General features: G+C 38.3%; 1 protein-coding gene and 1 non-coding gene across 9 annotated transcripts in view; both read right to left on the bottom strand.

Moving 5' to 3' along the window:
• The window catches only part of TMEM131L (transmembrane 131 like), a 111,215-nt gene that overhangs the window by 33,655 nt on the left and 57,583 nt on the right, over window positions 1-19,977 (bottom strand). For all 8 annotated transcript variants that reach the window (XM_061584560.1, XM_061584563.1, XM_061584566.1 and 5 more), the window contains 11 exons: window positions 15,726-15,836; window positions 11,978-12,055; window positions 9,346-9,499; window positions 9,180-9,238; window positions 7,979-8,087; window positions 5,635-5,740; window positions 4,729-4,882; window positions 3,769-3,939; window positions 3,147-3,219; window positions 2,301-2,418; window positions 608-743 (listed from right to left, as the gene is read on the bottom strand). In XM_061584560.1, the coding sequence (XP_061440544.1) occupies window positions 608-743; window positions 2,301-2,418; window positions 3,147-3,219; window positions 3,769-3,939; window positions 4,729-4,882; window positions 5,635-5,740; window positions 7,979-8,087; window positions 9,180-9,238; window positions 9,346-9,499; window positions 11,978-12,055; window positions 15,726-15,836 (1,269 nt within the window). The remainder of the gene's footprint in view (window positions 1-607; window positions 744-2,300; window positions 2,419-3,146; window positions 3,220-3,768; window positions 3,940-4,728; window positions 4,883-5,634; window positions 5,741-7,978; window positions 8,088-9,179; window positions 9,239-9,345; window positions 9,500-11,977; window positions 12,056-15,725; window positions 15,837-19,977) is intronic.
• On the bottom strand, window positions 13,194-13,318 carry LOC133364713 (small nucleolar RNA SNORA66). Its single transcript, XR_009758012.1, has one exon. It is a non-coding gene; the product is annotated as a small nucleolar RNA SNORA66 (small nucleolar RNA).

A 19,977-nucleotide genomic window follows, 5' to 3' on the forward strand; every position in this document is an offset into this window, starting at 1 on the left:
ACCACATAAAAACTATAAAACTGTGAAAACAATTTGAACAATGACAGCAGTTAAAACTACAGAGTAGGCTATTCATTGTGCTGTAAATGATAAAAGTGATAGCACCAAGAATGCTTCTGGGGGCTGAGGGGAGATTCCACAAATGGTGCCACCAGAGGCTTCAAACCATGGGTTATGAAGCAAGCTTGTTTTAAACAAACCATGATGAAGACTAAATAGTTTACATTTTGGATAGAGCACTAAATTACAGTTAATCAAAAATGGAAGCTCCTCCTTGTGGCCATGTTAGAGACAGGAAAGCATGCAAGCATAACGCTGGCACATGATTGTTACCATCATGTTTCATCAGGATATCTGGACACAGTCTATTTGAAGTTTCACATATCCACAGCTATCAGGCTTAAAAAGACCCATTAAGTTTAGAAGAACCCAGTGATTACTGGTTTCCGACTTGCTTCTCATTTAACAGATGTGATCGTGTGACAAAGTCACTTAAATTGAAGTCATATATAAACATTAACACTTTTCCTTTTTGAAAACCAAAAATAAAACTAAGGCAATCAAGGAATTCTGATAATAAGCTTAATAAATCTAAAAATGGCCTCACCATGCTATTCATTGGTGCAGCTGCGCTGAAGTTCAATGTAAGACCAAGTTCTGAAACCAAGTGGGGTAAAGATAATGCAAATGACTCTTTAAGATCTTTCTGATGAGAAGCTTGAATAATTTCCCCAAGATTTCTCCTGTTAATGACAATGTAAATAATTTTATAACAGAAATCTTTGGCTTGTAATATTGTAATGTTTTGACAGATAATCTCTTTTGGGGGAAAATCATTAAAAGCACTAGAAATATATACTATTCTTGTTTGCAATATTTTAACATCTTCAATTTCATTCTTATGTTTTTAAATCTCCTACTGGAGATTGGATGACTCAAACATCATCATCATCATCATAAAATGAGGCATTTAAATATTTCACTGCCACTTGTTTATTACTGAAAATTGGCAGTGGATTCTCAACAGTTTCAACGGCTGATGCAATGTTAATGCTTCAGATCTCTTTACCAGGGCTGTGGAGTCGGAGTCGTGGAGTCGGTAGAAATGTACCAACTCCGACTTCAAAATAAATTGTGATTGACAATTTTAAAAAAATATAAATTCACAATGTCAAAGAAGCATCCCATGAAGTCAGCTGTATTTGAGCATTTCACCATAACTCAGGATGGAAAACATATTGTGTGTCAGTGTATGACACAGGACCCAGATGAAGACAAATGCTCTGATGCCAAGATCAGCGCATATTCAGGCAGCAATAAAAATGCTCCTATGAGAGCTTCCAATTTAAAAAGACATTTACAGTGCTTTCCAGGGCTGTGGAGTCGGAGTTGGAAGCAATTTTGGGTGGAGTCGGAGTCAGACAGTAGAAAAATAGAGGAGTCGGAGTCGAAGGTTTGGCGTACCGACTCCACAGCCCTGCTCTTTACTGCAGTTAAAGCAATAGAATCCCTCCCATTTCTTCCCTTCTACAATGCAAATCCCCCTGTTGTTTTAACCATGGTTCAAGCATATGTTGGCCTCAGCTTTAACCACAACAAATGCTAACCAGGATTCACTATTGCCCAGGAACTAACCAGTTTATAACAGTCATTGGTCAAAGCCAATGCCAGCATCAAGTGCTGTTGCTCCAGCAGCCCAGGTTGGCTGACCGCTGACACCTGCCCAGTGCCTCACTTTTAAACTTTTCACTACTGTTTCCACCGGTGGCAGCAGTAACAACACTCTTGTTTTGGTGGCTTCCAGCCATCATGTTCGTTTCTCCACCTGCGGCATGGTAGGAAATCCAACACTGTGGCTTGAAGCCACTGAATGGGAGCTCTGTTTTTCCTGCTGCCATCTGAAAACAGTATAATCGGCAAAAACAATTTATTTTAAAAAAGTGAAAGGAGAGGTTGCAAAGAAGTTGCCACCACTGGCATCAGTGCTGGAGGCAGAACCTTTTTATAAGTTGAGAGCAGGGCAGTCTACAAAAGGGGGAAAGGGCCCAGAAACAGGAGGTACTGGAAGGAAGAAGCAGAAGCAGAAGCAGCATGTCATATCATGGTCCATATCTGCACCTTTAACCATGGTGAAGGAATCAGAAGTGCTACATCTGCACCCTCTGTAATTCAGGATGTGACTAATTAATTTCAGCCCCTAAAGCATGGACTACTAATGTTAACTGCAAGCCCACAAAGACTGTCACCACAGACAGAAGTCTAACTCTACTGTTGAAATTAAAAACAGTCTTCATACACACCTGCAAATTTCACTGTGCTTAATTTTCTGCCATTTTTCATGGAGTTGATATGCAAGGTCAGAATCCACATTCCATGTAGAACTGTCTAGAGAAAGGCTCCTTTCCCAAAGGAGGTTTGCTAAAATAATAATGTCCAGTTATATCAATATATAATATTTATCAGAGAACTTTATTGGCTACCTCCATCCCTTCAAGAATGCACCATGAGAACACATATAAAAATAAGTTGACCAATTCATAAAAGCTGCTTGTTCTGGTGATTTAAACAAACAAACAAAACAAAACAAAACCTTACTGGTGCACAACCCACAGCCTTTAAGGTTGTTAAAATATGCCCCTGCTGTTCTCTTCCTGGTGCACCATTTCACACCCACCTTCCCTTTTAGGCTCATGCAGCAATAGCACCCCTGCTATACTCACAAATCTGTATTGCTCCTTTTCCTTGTATAAAAAGGACATTTGAAGACAGATTTTATTATAAGATGTTCAACACAGCATGAATAGAAAGCTGCTAAAATCTATCATAGGAAGATAGGAAGCTGCCTTATATCAAGTCAGCCCATTGATCCATCTAGCTCAGTATTGTTTACACTGACTGGCAGTGGCTCTCCAGGATTTCAGACAGGATTCTCTCCTAGCCCTACCTGCAGATGCTGGGGACTGAACCTGGGACCTTCTGCATGCAAGGCAGATACTCTACCACTGAACTATGGCCCTTTCCCTTTATTATTAAGTTGGGCATTCAGAAAAAAGGATGCTTACTAAAGAAATATCACACTGTTACTAATCGTTATACTGTATCAATTAGTATTATAGATGGAAACATTCTTTTCCCCCTGCCTTTACCTGTATCTGACATTCTCAAGGAACAGTACAAATCACGATGTGCTATGGCTTCAAAACGAAGAAAATCTCCCTTCTGAAAAACATTGATTGAAACTTTTATAAACTAGACTATATATATTAATAAAGATAATCTAAACATAACCCAGCATGTAAAAAACAGCTCTATCGTTCTCCATAATTTGTCCCCTATTTTATTTAACACAAACAATTTTAAAAAGTCCAAATTTCAAGCCAGTTTGCACATTACATAAAGTGATGAAAAGTGATTGCAATTCTGGCAGTTTCTTGTAACCTGGACCATCTCCGTTAGCTTGCAGATTCACGTGTAGCTGCAAATTTATTTTCCACCATTTACAATTATATACAAAGTGGTCCATAGTACCCTGGGTTTGTCTTCTATGCCCTATTCAGACTGAAGCACAATACAAAATTAATTTAGAAGGAAGATTTGTTGCTTCAGTGAGTCCGTATAAATTAATACTTCAATCAACAGTTTCCCTAACATTAAATTTTATGCATAGACTTTCCAAAAATCTAATACCTAGCAGAAAAGATAGTATCACTCCAGAAATAGTATTATTCAACAAACTGTACACATATGCAGTTCAGATCAGTATAGTACCTGGGACAAAGCAGAATAAATCTGTAGTGGTAACTCAAATATTACTCCAACATTTGTGGCCACAAAAACATTGGAAAATAAACTTGTTACAGATTCTTTGATATGGAGTTTCAAGGAAAATACATTCCAACAGCCTGGAGGTAGAGTCAAAGGATCTGTGAAGTTCAGAACCTAATAGCAAAAACATTGTATCAAACTAACTGCATTTGCATAAAGTACATATATATGCAATTACTCTGTTTTATATATTTTGCTTCTAATGGAACAACGTATTAAATGCTAGTGTAGAGAGATGACTGTCACAACAAAGCCCCCGCCCTGTGCAAAAAGGCAGTCCAGTTCCCCATTGTATCAGCCTATCCCTTTACTTCTACCTCGCACACAGGAGCATGCACTGTTGACATTCTCTCCCACTGGTGTCTCCCTCTACCCCCGAGCTGTGGTCACAGGAACACCGTCCACATCTAATGGCACACACAGGATCGGTTGATCAAATTAATTATTATAAGCAGGGCTGACTGCATTCTTTAACTGTTATTCTGCACATGTATGGAATTTGATAATGGGTGCAAAATTCAGCACCCCGACACTCTTAGCTACCCATGAGAAAGATTTCAAAAATGTGCAGGCAATGCTTAGCAACATTTCAGACAATAATATAGAAATGGGAAGCTCAACAATTATTTCAGTGGTCAGGTTAGGGCTTCAATGCTCTGAATATAGCTAACAGACCAAAATGAATTATGCAAAATAAGCTGATTAATACAAATGTTCACCATTCATAAGCTAGCCACATAATTTAAACTTTTTTTGGTTCAGATCTGATGTTTTTAGTGTTGAGTGCACACGTCCAATATGTAAAAGGAGATTTTACTTTATTTTAAAAAGGAGAGCTGCAATACCTTGCTACTATTTTTTTTAAGGAAAAGTACTTAGTAAAAGCTTAAAAGAAAAACTTACCTTTAGAATATCCTTAGTTTCTCTTGAAACATATACATCAGTTAGCACAATGCTAAAATCAAAATTGTTTGTAAACCATATTGACCAAGATGCTGAAATTCTGCGATGTGGTTCTATATAAAATACCGTTGCAAATGGATCAATGCCAACATACCTACAGATGGAAAACAGTTCATAATATAGTCACAATTACACTCTCTTGTATGGCCTTGCCAGGATCTTCAAAGTGCAGCTTTTTATTACTGATGTTTATCAAATAATACTACTTGTTTTTACTATTTTATTGTAATATAACCTCATGTGTATTGATGCATTTTTATGTTCGTGTGTTTCTTCCCCCAAAATTGTAAACCACCTGGTGAGGATAGAGTGTCCAGGAAGTTGGGTTAAAAATTATTCAAGTGTATAAAATAAACATAAGGGCAAGATCACAAATTAAACAGGGCCATTTCCCATGTATATACATCATTTGACTCACAGGTAAGTTGTCTTCATTAAAAGCATATTTGATTTGAAATGGCTCTTCCACATGGGCCGAATCATGCAATGATGTTGCACTCATGAAGTGATGAACATGCACTTGTGGACAGGAACCTAGAGGTAGGAAAAGAAACAGCACAAGGTACTTGTGCTTCTTCCTTCTCTACTTCCAGTATGCTGGAAGTGTACCTCATACATGGCAGGATCCATATGCCCCAGATTTTGAATGTGGAAGTGGGATTTGTAGAGCTCCATGACATTTAAAGAAGCTCTGCAAGTCATTTAATGTTTTGTGATCATGCCACATGAACTAGACCCAAGTAAAAACATCAATCTGTTTTCACTCAAAATATTATATCCATGCACTTCAAAACTGTTATAACTTGATTTGTTTTGGTGTATGTTTAATCATTTTTAAAAACTCACCCTTCCATCACAGGATAAGAATGACATGCTTTTGGCAAGGCTGTACTACCTAACAGATTCATCCTCTCATTAACAACATGATTGCTTCCATGACCACACAACGTACCTGTGTCAAGGAAAACAGGCATCTTATTGTAGCACAAACTTTTAATATATAATCTGAGGATATATTATGAACATTGTGAAAACACTATATGCACTATCCCTGACTCAAGCTTATCTAAATTTTAATGTTATCGTATTAATCATGAAGTACTGTGAATCAGAGTTAAAGGTGAGAAAGGGAAAAATGGGGGGAAATTGGGTTTTGCATTTCTTTTTCCCCAGAGGCCTCAAATGGAAAAACTTAAAAGTTTAGAAATAACTGGAAGCCGAAACTTATAATACTAAAAATCCATGAAAGATATACAACTTCTCTTGGGTGACTGGGCTCAAAAAGTTCCATTTTGCCAGCAAAGTTATGTAGTACCTGAGGATATATTACTTAATCAAATGGAATGTGACATAAATCAAACAAATATCGGTTCAGGATCAGTAGTTCTCTCTAGTTATATGAGATTTGCTGTCTGAGCCTATGAAGAACTTCCACTGACTTCAGTGGGGCTTACTCAAGAAAACATTTGTAAGAATGCAGCCCTATTATATGTGATCAGAATATACTATTGACAAGTTGAAATTCTGACTTTATGTCAAGTATGAATTCCTTATTTTGTTTCTGCATGAGTACACTGAGGTCCACATATTTCTAAGCCCAGATCAGACATCCATTTGTTTACTATAATATTAAGAGCTTATTTTCCTCTTCCTTTTCCATTGGCAAACACCAATCTATTATTAGATATCTGAGGATACCATAGGCTGAGGTTCCTAATACTAGGTATATATAGTACAGATGTAGATCAGCTTTGTGTGAGGGACAAGTAACAAGGAAAATCAAGGTAATTCAGGGGTATTCTTTCCACCCTGAGGTAAAGTGTGATGTCAATAAATCCCAAATTGATCTGGGAGCCCTACAAAGCTGTACTTTATTGAGCTGCTATAGCTCTGTGTCTTCCTATATCTCTGTTTCTCTAGGTCTCTGGGCTGTCCAAAATGTTGCCTGTTGATCACTCAAGAGTTCTGAATTGTTTTTTGTTAAATTACAGCCTCATTTTTTAAAAAATCCTCCATTCCTCTCCTTTAACAACAATAAAAACAAAAACAGAGCTGTTCAGAACTCTGCCGGCAACATTCTAGACAGCCTCACATTGTGAGGCCAATCAGAGACATCCCATAAAGGCCTACTGGGAGGCTGTAAAGACCTATTGGAAGACATAAACTACCACCAAGAATGGCTGATGTGAAGCCACAAAGGTCAAGCAAGATTACACTCCACTCGGTCATCTCTTAACTATTTTAAGGTAAGAAAAAAGACAAACCTCTGCACCCTACCCGTAAGAGATTATGGAGGAAAGTGAATCCCTTTTGCTTCCTCCACAAAAGCTCCTTGACCTATTTGCCTGCATTTTGGCAGGCTTAACAGGCTCTGGAGAGGCTCCTAAGCCTGTAAATTTCATTCATTTCATTTTAGTCAAAAGGGAAAAATGTTATGGCAGTTTTTAGATGCCCTATTATAGTGGCTGGGAAAATACAGAGCTTCATTTTACAGTGTGGCTTAGGAGACTGAAATGTAAAGTGCACAGAGTGACTCAGAAACAGATTGGAATTTTTTTTAAATGCACAGATACGCGTCAAATGTTGGGGGTCTGTGCACCCTCTAGAAGTAATTCCCATCAACTTCAGTAGGAATTACTCCCAGGTAAGTGTCTTCTTAAAAACAGTAACACTAAGTTTTAAGTTGACAAGAATACAAGTATTTCACATGCACCCCCAAAATTGATTGTTTCCACACATGTACACACACACCCTGGAAATCTCCCCCAATAGTTTCAAGATTTCCAGAACTTTACATCTCTCCTTGAAATGTGTTATTGACCTCTGTTTTTGAACATTCATCCTCTAGAATGTGCTTCTGACAGAATGTGTAGAGAACAAATCGTTTGGTAAAAGGGTGTTGAGCACACACACACACACACACATATGCATATGGAGGAAAAACTATGTCCATATCTTGGGGGCTCTAGTACATGAAAGCATATGTCACAAGCCTGTTAGTCATGTGTCTCAGGACTTTCCCTTTTTCTGTCTTTTTTTGGCCTATGCTCAAAGCGGTCATGAAAATGGACACTTAATTTACCTATTTCAGGCAATATCCACTTTAGTTCACTTTGTCATATGGCATAATTGAAAAAATATAGATCAGACTATGTTATAATGTCCATATGCCTATTCACAAATACTATACCTTTACAAATAATAGAAGCAACTTTCGTGAAATTTGTGGTCGATGATGGCAGCAATATCGGCTCAAACAGCACAGAAAATGTTTCGTCCTGCGACAGGTGTTTTACATCCTACAAAAAAATCACATTACTGTTTTAGCTGAGGTAACGTTCATGACAATTTAAATTACAAGTCACTGCAATTTGTCACACAGAGCCATCATTATTCAGGGTAATAATTAATACAATATATGAATATAATTCTGTATACATTGCCTTTACATGTAATGGTATTATTAAACAGAAACACAGAGCATCATTTTAGAATTCCATGCACAATTTTAAAACTAACCAGAGCAAATGGGAGACCTATGAAATGTTGCTGGAAAAATATATTTAATCATCATCACATACAACCTTTCATTCACTCACACAGCAATCAAGAGTAATGCTCTGATCCCCTGTCCACTTCTCTCTCACACTTGCATGAGAAAAGGGGATGGATTGCTGAAATGTATGCTGGAAGCACATAGACAAAGTGAACCGAGAGTAATTTTCACCCTATCTCCTGAGCACCGAAACTCTCAGAGGAAACAGAGAGTGGAAATGAAGCCTAGTGCTCAATTCCATTCCCTTCCTCTCTTCCAATGGCAATATAATTCCTGGTACACACACTTCCCCCAAAGAAGAAGGGATGAACAGGCAAAGGAAGAAGCTTTATTATTAATTTAATCACTTTTATTAAATTTCTCTATAGCCCTTCAACTATAACAAAATATCCAAAACAACACATTAAATATGCAAAGTAATCACCACTCAAGAGATGTTATGAGCCCAAGAATGAGCAGTGTGCCTGCACATTCCCTCCTTCTCTTGTATACCCAACTTTGGTGTTTCTATCCAATCCAGGTTTCCTTAAACCAGTTTCTAGTTACATTACATCTGGAAATCTGTGGCTTAATCTCAGCTAACAAACCAGGATATAAAACCATGGTTCACACATGACTGACAAGCATTAATGTTTAGGTTGTCTAATTAGAGGGGGGGAAATCTGCCCCAAACTTATTTTTTGGCAAATTTCTGGGCCAGGAGTGCATCATAGCAAATCTTATTTCCCCTGCCTTCATCCAAAGTCAGTTCTGCATCCAATTATGATACTCTATACTGGCAGGTTAGAAATAGGATACAATGCAAATATCACTAAAGTATATAAGAAAGAATTACCTGCACGTACAGAAGGTTGCTCCCTGAATGTAACACATACAAGATTACTGGGGAATTGTCTGCCCAAAAAGAACAACAGGCAAGTCAAATGTCAAATCATAATTTTGGCTATTAGTGCAAGAACACACTATATGACTAAGTGTATGCAGATCCATCCTTGACTTACCAGAGGTCTGTGTTTTGTCCGTTGCTACATAAACTACAGAAAGGTTTTCCAGTAAATATTGTCTAAGGTCCACAAATTCATGCTGCATATTTTCCGTTCTGACCATTAAGCTTATTTCTAGGAGCATTAGGCTACTGGATGCAAAGCAGCAACTCTAATACAAAATAAAAGGAAATTCCAAAAATTAATCACATGAGAATCATCAGAATGTTTCATCAGAACTGCAAGCCTTGACCTGCTATTATTGTCCCCGCCATGAGGATTCCTTTAGAAACTGCTGGAGTTTGACATGACAAACAAAGAGGTGCCAGGATTCTGTAGAGAGATTTATACTCATTCAGGTAATTGCACAGCAGTGGGAAAGCATGATAAACATTCTGCCCCTTTATGATAAATGTTGTGCCTCTGCACGTACTATACTGGAAATCCTCTAGCTATATACAGTTAAGCAAAAAAAAGTAATTATGGTGTGTGTGCACATGCACACATTGTGTTATCTAACATAGCCATTAGACCTTTCTACTAAAAGTTCATTTCAACAGAACCTTCACAAAAGAATTAAAGTCTATAGTCATATCTGAACAGCAGACAATACAAAACTCCTCTTAACTCACAAAAAGATAATCCAGTAAGAGATATTCCTTTAACTACTTGGCATTTCTTAACATGGAATAGTAAAATGTGGAAACTGGTGGCAAGAGTCCTTGAGTTAATCTTTAGGCCACACTGATGACAAGGAAAGTCTTTCTGATGCTAGACCACTTTAAAGATTGTGTGTGCATATCTCCAGAAGCAAACAAGAAATCCCATAAATTAGAGGTCTAAAATTGTGAAGATGATTATCTAGGTTGTGCACGTTAGAGCTGAAGAGGCAGAAGGTCAAGAGGAAGCAATCATGTTGGAAGAAATGATTATCCACAGATAACCAACAAATATCATGCTCTATATGGTACCCATTATACAAAACAATTTGATTTTGAGCAATACTTTACAATTCCTACAGTTGCTCCGCTAAGAAAACCATTCACAGCTTTATGATTTTTCAGTCTGAGCCCTCTACCTATCTGGATGGGAAGTTTACCAACATCCCAATTCAATGAGTTTGTATCTGTAGGTCTGGTGAAGTTGAGGATATTGTACATTCTTTATTAAGCTGCCCCTTGTACAAGTCCCCAAGGTATAAATTTCTCACCTATATCCTCCGCTCCTTGTCAATCAGACCTTCCCTGGTGCAAAGATGTACACTGCTAGCAGGCAATGATGTATTTATTACTATCCAGTTGGAAACATTTGCTCTAGCTGCTAGAAAATTAAGAGTCAGGCATAAAAAAAACAAAACCTAGCGGGTTGAGTGGGATGTGCTCTTCCTCAATCATGACTGTAATACTTATACATGAATTTACTGAGAAGGTCAGTATGCCTTTTGTCCAGGAGAGGAAGCTTCATTGTAATTTTGTGGCTCTTGTACCTTTCTGTATGTTGATAAAATACATTTGATGAAACATGTTAAATTGGCTTGTATTTTTGTTATGTATTTTGTACTTTTTCTATATGTACTTTATAGGCTATTGTGGTAGTCTATGGCTCTGAGCAACAAAGATTCTCTCTCTCAAGAGATATAAAAGCTGAATAGAGTCTTGAGTCAAAATGGTAGCTTGTAATTTCAAGTGGGGTCAGTTAGTGCATTATACATGTTGAAGTGAGAAGATATGGGAATAAACAACTTTTATCTAAGGCACACAACAATCTCTAGATTGGAACATCACAGATTCACTAAGCCATTCACCATCCAGATTGGTTCTACTTGGTGGCATACAGCCCTAATGGTGGCATAACACTGACACTGCTAAGGCAAAGTCCTCAAAATTCTGTATGCCACAACTAGTTAGCTTCAGCTACCTGCACTATATTCTGCCTTCCTGCACTGTCAGCATCAGATTCTGCACAATGCATTATTAATGGCCAAGGCCAGGCCACAATTCAAAAGGTGGACGATGCCAGGCAGATCACAGTTGACAAGATCAATGAGGGAAATGCCCAGAGAATTCAGTATGTTACATAGAGTGTGGCAACATAATTTGTTCATCAGGCTGGCAGACACAAGATAACAGGGATCAGTGCTTTGAGGAGGAAAGGATCCAACAATGATAAAATAATCTTAACATACAATACAGCTTAAGCACCTATTTCCCAATGTGGTATAACAGTTAAGAGTGTTGGACTAGGACCTGGAGACCAGGGTTTGAATCCTCACTCAGCCATGAAGCTCTCTGGGTGACCTCAGGCCAGTAACTGTCTCTCAGCCTAACCTACCTCACAAGGTTGTTATGAGGATAACATGGAGAGGGAAGAAGCATGTACACCACTTTGAGTTCCTTGGAGGAAAGGCGGGACATAAATGTAATAAATAAAATAGTTAAATACACTGTCCTGGCTGTTTTCATAGAACAGACCTAAAGTTGCCATTGAGGCCCAGATGTCCTGATCTAGTCCTGAAGAGCCACCCTTGTTCACATGACACTCCCAGAATAATGGGCTACGGCTACTTCAAGACCAGCTCAACCAACTTAGCTGTGGAGTGTGCATGTGGTTGACATAATCTTTGATTTAAAAAGAAAAATAGACATCATACCTTAAAATGCTGATACAATTTGTTATGTAAACTGCATTCAAGATGAACTTTTAAGTGACTGACATTCCCAGTTTCTGCCTGGGGGGGGAAAAACACAATCTGAAAGAAGGTCAAGGAGTGGAAATGGAAAAAAAACTGGTTAATATTTTAATCTGAACAATAGTTACACCACATGGAACACTAGAATAAATGAAAAATGCCTCCTTTTGCAGCTGGAATCACAAGCTTTCCTATGTATGGAGAAATGAAGAATTCATGTCAGGAGCCCTCCAGGAAACACTGATATGTTACCTTTTTAGGGTCTTGTATTATTTGTGCAAGTATTTCTACACCAATGTGATGTAAAAGAAAAGTCAGTGTGAAGTAGTGCTTAGAGTGTTGGACTAGGATCTGGAGACCAGGGAACAAATCCCTACTAGGCCATGAAGCTCACTGGGTGACCGTGGACCAGTCACAGGTTTGTTGTGACGATGGAAGGGGGAGAGCCATGCATACTACCTTGAGCTCCTTGGAGGAAAAGCAATATAAATGTAATAATAAATTTGACAACTAACTTCACATTTTATTAGCATGTTTTTTTTTTTAAAAACCGACATTTACTTAATTCTGAGAAAACTCTCTAAAAAGTTTTGTTCTGTGCTTGAGTCATTGATTGCATTGATATGTACTTTAAATATTTTAACAACCATACACCCAAAATGGGTCTGTTTTTTTGGCATTATTATTGCTTTATATTCAAACATACATGGTACCTTAAATCTGGCCTTCAAGGATACTTATAAAAAAGCTTGTACATAAATATAAATCAAGTACAAAAAAATTACAGTTAAATCCAATCATGAACAGTAGGATTGCCAAAGTTAGCCTACCATCATACCAGTTTATTTTCTTGTTAACAATCCTTTCCGATTCCCATGAGGGGGAGCTATAGCACATGTCATTAAGCTGCTATTTAACTGTTTAATTATCTTTGGCTCTTTTTTCAATAAAGGATCTCAGTGTCTTTTCCTACAACCACCTTATTTTGCAGCCATTCACGGTCAAAATGTTATGTCAATAATTGGTTTTGGTTTTGTTGCAGTTATAAATACATGAGAACCATCAAGATCCTTCACATAAGCATTTACAACAAAGGATCACTTATCAACAACATGAGAACTGCAGTAATTCAAAAACTCTTCAGTGCAAACTCTAATGAGCTGAGCATCATTTATGTAGTTGTTATGGTACAGAATAAACAGCCTTCATATTATTTCTAAAGCTTCTGTTACCACATTTAATTTAGCAAACCTGTTCCCCTGCTTTTGCCACATCATGCAGAGCTAGTAATCACGTTTGCAATAACTTTATTAAGCATTTATAGTAACTTTTAAAGGGTAAATAAATACAAATCCATCATTTCCTCCATGTTTTTAAAATACTTGCAAACAGAACTTTGTGCAAAGCAGATGTACAAAAAGTGGCTCAACCAAGCAGGTTACGACTACCTTTGCTACTACTAATACTGAATCAGTAGCAGAAAAATGACAGATGTTTTCCAAGAAGGGAGATTCACAAGCATTGTTCCATATTTTAATAAAGGCAGGTATGTTTTTGTATGTTCTCATGTATGTTCTTCCTTTATAAGAGGTATTTAATGGTTCCAGTTAAACTTCTAAGTCAGCATGTCCTTAAGTTTTATTGTTTTATAAATGTATTTGGAAAAAACTAGTTAAATCTTTGGCTACAGATTTAAAGGTTATTTTACACTGAAGATTCTAAAAACAACATCATAATCATAAATGGAAAGTTTTCATCAAAGAACTTGTTAATTCGCTTCTGGGCCCAATTGAAGCTGCACTGGAGTTTAAAGCCCTAAATGAATTAGGCCCCAAATATTTGAAAGACCATCTGCATCCCTACCAACCTTATCAGGTGTTAAGATTCACAGAGGAGTCTCTCTGGATAGTTCCGCCACTGTCAGGTCTTTCACTGTGTCAGCCCCTAAACTGTGAAGCTCCCTTCCCACAAAGGTTTATCTAGCATCTTCATTTTACAGCTTTTGCCATATCTTGGAGATACACCCTTTTATTCTGGCCTTTAAGTATTTTGTTTTGTGGAACCCACTTCTTCTGCTGAATTTATACTGTTATGTAAAACCATTTCAAATGGATCAGGTTTTGTAATATAATGGTTTCACCTGTTTGTATAATTATATATTCTACTGTTGTTACCTGCCCTGGGAACTTATGGTGAAGAGTGAGTAAGAAATAAATGCAAATGAAATGAAATAAAGTAACCAATCTGGAAAGTGTGTCTATTTGTTTGCTGCTATCTGGGCTGTTGGCTTATTCTCTTCCACATACTTACTTCACTTGACAGCAATAAGCCTTTATAAAGCAGACATATGTTCCTTCATTACCTACATCAATATTGCAGCAATTCAACACAAGTGGACATAAAATCACGTCCAACTACTTCAGAATAATAGTGACAACCCAAGTCACTACTGACTTGCCAAAGAATATCAAGTAAAAGGTTGAATTATCAATTTCATTAAACAGTTTGCCTTATATCATCATCAGCATATAGAATGTGGGTCTTTTAAAGAACCAAGTCTGGTGTCTTAATACATTTTTCTTAAAATGGACAAAGTGATATTAGTAAATATTGAGCTGAGTCACAATCAGAAAGTAATCTGCTGTGGCAAAGTTAGGAAATAGGTAGTGAGTGACAGAGTAAGTTAATGCTGAATGTCAGATCATGCCCTGTAATGCTGGAAATTGTACTGGAATTACGTAACCCGGGGTTTTGCCAATATGGTGGTTATGGGCACACAGGACTTGTCCTTGTGCCTGCAAAACCTCTGAGCTACACACATACACACAGCCCTTTTTCCCACTTCCTCTTTTGGGTCTTAAGTGCTTTTCAAGGCTCAGATTGCCACCTGAGCTGCTGATCTGAGCCTTGAAGAGCACATACAACTGAAAGAGGAAGTGGAAAGTGTTACTTTCTCTCTTTCTGTCTGATGGGGCTGGGGAAAAGAGATTGACCCAGGGGACAGAAACAACCAGAGAAGGTGGTGTTCATTATACACTCTCAAAATCCCAAAATCTGAACCAAAAAGGGCCAGAAAAGTCTGATGTAGCCCATATCAAACAAGTTGTACAGATCAGAAGAGGCTAGCATTGAATAAGTTCCCCAAGTTCAGACATCCCAGATCTAAAGCAACACAAATAGTCTTGTGATATACCTTTGAGATTAGGACATTTAATTGCCCCACTACATGACACATTAGTTTTATTTTTAAAAGTAAGCAACTACATTGTACCTGAGGTACAAAGAAGACTGGATCTGCAACTGCCTACAAATCAACCTATAACCAGCAGCTAGAAGTAAGAAACATAGTTCTGCTAAAGGTAGCTACTCCTATTGTACTGGAGAGCAGCAAAGGACAACAGTGTAAATGTAACAAAGACATGCATGCTCAGTACAATGTTTTAGTGGTTACTCAACCCTGCAACAGGAATTACAATTACTTCTCCATTTGTTTTGTTGCAAATATAAGTTCTTTGTAGTCTGTAAACAATGCTACTACTTCCCCTACAATATTCTCCCGATAATCAATAAGAATGGCACTTAAAATCGCTTGCTATCACTTTGATTAATATAAAAGAGAAAGCTGAGTTATAGTTCTTTTTGAAGAATAATATAACCTTCCATGACTCCTAAAATGCAACCTAATATTTACTTTAGAAGTATACTATACCAGTGTTTGTGAGATCTGGATACTGTTGATATGTGGAAGCAGTAAATAAGTATTTGCTAGCTGCTTTCTAGAGTTTTCTGAAGTGGCCCTTGAAGTTCCTGTTCCAAAGACCTAGTACAAAACAAGAAATTACATTAACTACTTCCAAACAAAAATACCACATTACCTGCTAAAATAGCTAGTAAATGTAAACAGAAAGATTATGTTAAAAATTATTCAGTACCAGGGCTGCATTAAATGATCATATATAATAACACTTTCAGTATGAAAGGCCTTCCCCTACAATAGTTTACAACATTTTTGCCCATTTACTGTTGCTTCAGCAACCTTAAAAAATGGGAGAAGGTCTTCTTGACTAGGTGACCCCAGGCAACTGGAGATGACAACCATGCAAAAGATGTCAAGTAGTCAATAAGATTGGGTTATGTGGTGACATCACAATGTCAATCAGAGTGAAGGATATACTTTCTGCCTTATCAGCAGGCATTAAAAAAAATTGTCCAGAGCACAGCTATCACTATATCAGGCAATTTTAGACAATTTTACACAACATGCTTTAAAAAAAGGGGGGGGAAGTATCATTTTTTATCTACCAGGACCAGGTCAGAGAAAAATGAAATCTATGAGAATAAATTTAGGCATGTTATGCATCCAATAGCAAAAGACACATTAAAATATGCACAGGATTTTCATAATGGATCATGTGGTTTTGAAGCCTCCAGATAGGCTGCTGAGAGGAAATGGTTTGAAAGATAAGTGAACTAACATTTATTTCTGCTATTTAGATGGCTATATAAGTATTATACTGGGACAGTGGCTTTCTATTTAATATCCCTGAGGAAGAAGGGAGAAAACTATATCGCAGCCATTCTTACTGAAGTGGACGCTTCAGTGCAATTTATGAACCCCTGAAATGAGGAGAGCAAAGACAGAACAATCTGTCAAACAAATTATCATGTTTCCACAAATTCACTTGCCCATAGTGAATGCTCCTCCCTTTCCGATAAGTGTTACACAAAAATCCCCTTCCCTGAGCTCTTATGAACTGCACAGGAGTTGGAGGAAAGCAACGTAAAAGCATATCCCTCCTACCTGCTTCACTGTGAGGTTTTAATCCAAACAAACAGACAATTCTCTTCCCTCACAGAAGCTGAACTATAACTTGTTTGGTTCTTAAAGCAATTGAAGATAAGTCAAAAGGAGGGAAGGAAATGTCCTAATTTCCTGAACATTCCATGCCACCCACAGTTGCTCAGTCATCAGAGCTGCTGCCACCTCACACAAAAGACAAGAGAGATGATGATTGCCCACCCAAGAGTAGGTCCCAGGGAGAGTTACAGAAATTTAAAATACAGTATTAAAAACAATCAAAACACATTACATTCACAGGAGTAGGGTAGGTCCTGAAAACATACATCTTACGTGTCAAAGGCCAGGGTAAAGAGGTGCATCTTTAGCATTTGCCAAAAACTGTACAGCAAAGGTGCCAGATGCATCTCTGTAGGGAGAGAATTCCACAATTTAGGGGCTGTCACAGAGAAAGCCCTCTCCTGGGCCACCATCCCCTGAAATTCTGGAGGTGATAGAACTACCAAGAAGGCCTCCCACCTGAGAGGGTCTGTAGGGAAGGAGATGGTTTAAGTTATTTGGGGTCTAAGTCATTTAGGGCTTTAAACACTAATGTGAGCACCTTGAATTGGGCCCAGAAACAAACTGGCAACCAATGCAACTGCTTTAGAACAGGGGTTATACAAGTTCTAAAAGCAACCCAGCCAGTAACCTGGCCACTACATTTTGGGCCAGTTGAAATTTCCAAGTCATCTTCAAGGGCAGCCCCATGTAGAGCTTATTATTCCAATCTGGAAGTTATCAGAGCATAGAATACTGTTGTCAAGTCATCTCTGTACAAAAGGGGCCAAGGGGGCCAAACCAGCCGTGCTGGAAATAGGCACTCCTGGCCACCAAGGCCACCTGAGCCTCCAGTGACAATGTTGGATAAGGAACACCTCCAAGCTACGAGCCTGCTCCTTCCAGGGAAGTGCAACCCAATCCAGAACATGCCGTCTTCCCATCACCCAGACTCAAAAACTAGGAACACACAACACCTCTGTCTTTTCAGGATTCAGTTTCAGTTTGTTGGCCCACATACAGCCCATCACTGCCTCCAGACACCCATCTAGCACCTCAAGCACCTCCCCAGATTCAGATTCAACAGAGAAATAGAATTTACCTCACCTGCGCACTCTGTCTATGGTCCCGTTTCATCTCTTTCATGACTATTTCACAAGGAAAACACTGTATGATTCCTGAAATCTAGCACTCATTTATTTGCCTTAGTATATGAAAAAAAGGAAAGGGGCATAATTAAGTGCAGTGTGTATGTGTACAAGGCAAGGAGGAGGGCAACACTAGGCAGAGAGACGGGTAGCACCCTCTCCAATATTATTTGCATGAGTACATGTTTACTCAGAAGCGCTGATGAGGTTGTAGGAAAATATTTCTAGCAGTTGATCATGTGAGGGGTGCTATAAACAGGTGAGGAGGATAAAAACAGAAGACTTCTAACTATATTTGAGGGCCTTGAGTACTGTTGCCAATTTCTCTTAGCACTGAGCTGCTAAAATGCTAATTAATGATTACGCTTGGTGTCACAAAAACAACTGCATGTCATCTGCCGTTTTCTAATACTTCAAATATTTGAAGCACTTCATTTAACAGTTTTGCACATTTTGTTAACTAAGAGAAAAGGTGGGGTTGACATTTGTATATGTAACTTTTTACAAGTTTTTATAATGATGGTCTATATTCTTTAATTCTGACAGGAAATCTCTAAAATTTTGGCAGCCTCTTATAATGAAACATTAGACGGGGGCTTTCAATGTCATACTATTACAACATATCATATATTTATCATACCGTATCTCCCTGTATGAGCCTGCCCGGGCCCTGAGATCCTCAGGAGAGGCCCTTCTCTCAATACCCACATCTTCTCAAGTACGACTAGTGGGGACGCATGAGAGGGCCTTCTCGGTGGCTGCCCCTAGGCTTTGGAATTCCCTTCCTAGGGAGGTAAGAATGACCTCCTCTTTGCAGTCCTTCCACCGACAAGCAAAGACCTTCCTATTCCAACAAGCCTTTGGAATTGAAGGCTAAGGATAGGCCGTGAAGGGTGCTGCATTGCTAATGTCTATTATATCATTTTTAAACTAGTTTGAACTTTTTTAGCTATATGTGTGTATGGTTTTAATATTGGAAATAGTTTAATCTTATTTTAATGTAGACTTTGTATGTTTTTAATTATATGTATTTTTTATCTGGAAGCCGCCATGAGTTCCAGTTTTGGAAAAATGGCGGGGTATAAATAAAGATGATGATGATGATGATGATGATAATAATAATAATAATATATTAGTTGGTTGTGCCTATTTTGGCTTTCTTTTTAAAGCTTGATTCTATGTTATTGGCCTTTTATTCATTTGGTAAAACAAACAAATGTATCAGTTATTTTTTAATTTTCATCTACAAATTTTGCAATAAACTATTTTTTTTTTAAAAAAAACTTCTTATAGATCCCTTTAGCTCATTAACAAAGCTTTATTAAGCCAAGAAGTGCGAGCAGTCTTGTGATATAATCCAGACCACAGGGAAAATCCTTCTCTGCTTGTCCTTTTGAAGTGAATATAACTGCTCTTCAACTTGCCTTTTACACACACAGAACATAAGAAGAGTCTGCTGGATCACACCAGTGGCCCATCTAGTCCAGCATTATGTTCACACAGGCCAACCAGATGCCTGTGGGAAGCCCGCAAGCAGGACCTGAGTGCAACAGCACTTTCCCCTCCTGCGATTTCCAGCAACTGGTAAAAAACACACCAACCACAAAGTGGCATAAAACACCAAAGTTTATGTGCAGTTCCATACCATAAGCCATGCTGGATCAAACTAAATGTCCACCAAGTCCAGCATTACGTCCTCTCTGTTGCCAATCAAATGTCTATGGGAAACCCACAAGCAGAGGATGTGCACAATAGCACTCTCCGGCTTGTGATTCCCCAGCAGCTGGCATTCAAATACAACAGCCTGTGTTAATGTAGTGGTTTGAGTGTCTGACTGGGACCTAGGAGGCCAGGGTTCAAATCCACACTCAGTAATTAAACTCACTGGGTGACATTGGACCAGTCACAGTCTTCTCAGCCAAACCTACCTCACAGGGTTGTTGTGAGTATAAAATGGGGAAGGAGAGGACCATATT

This window comes from Rhineura floridana, chromosome 9 (genome assembly GCF_030035675.1).
Source record: "Rhineura floridana isolate rRhiFlo1 chromosome 9, rRhiFlo1.hap2, whole genome shotgun sequence".
Taxonomy (NCBI): Eukaryota; Metazoa; Chordata; class Lepidosauria; order Squamata; family Rhineuridae; genus Rhineura; species Rhineura floridana.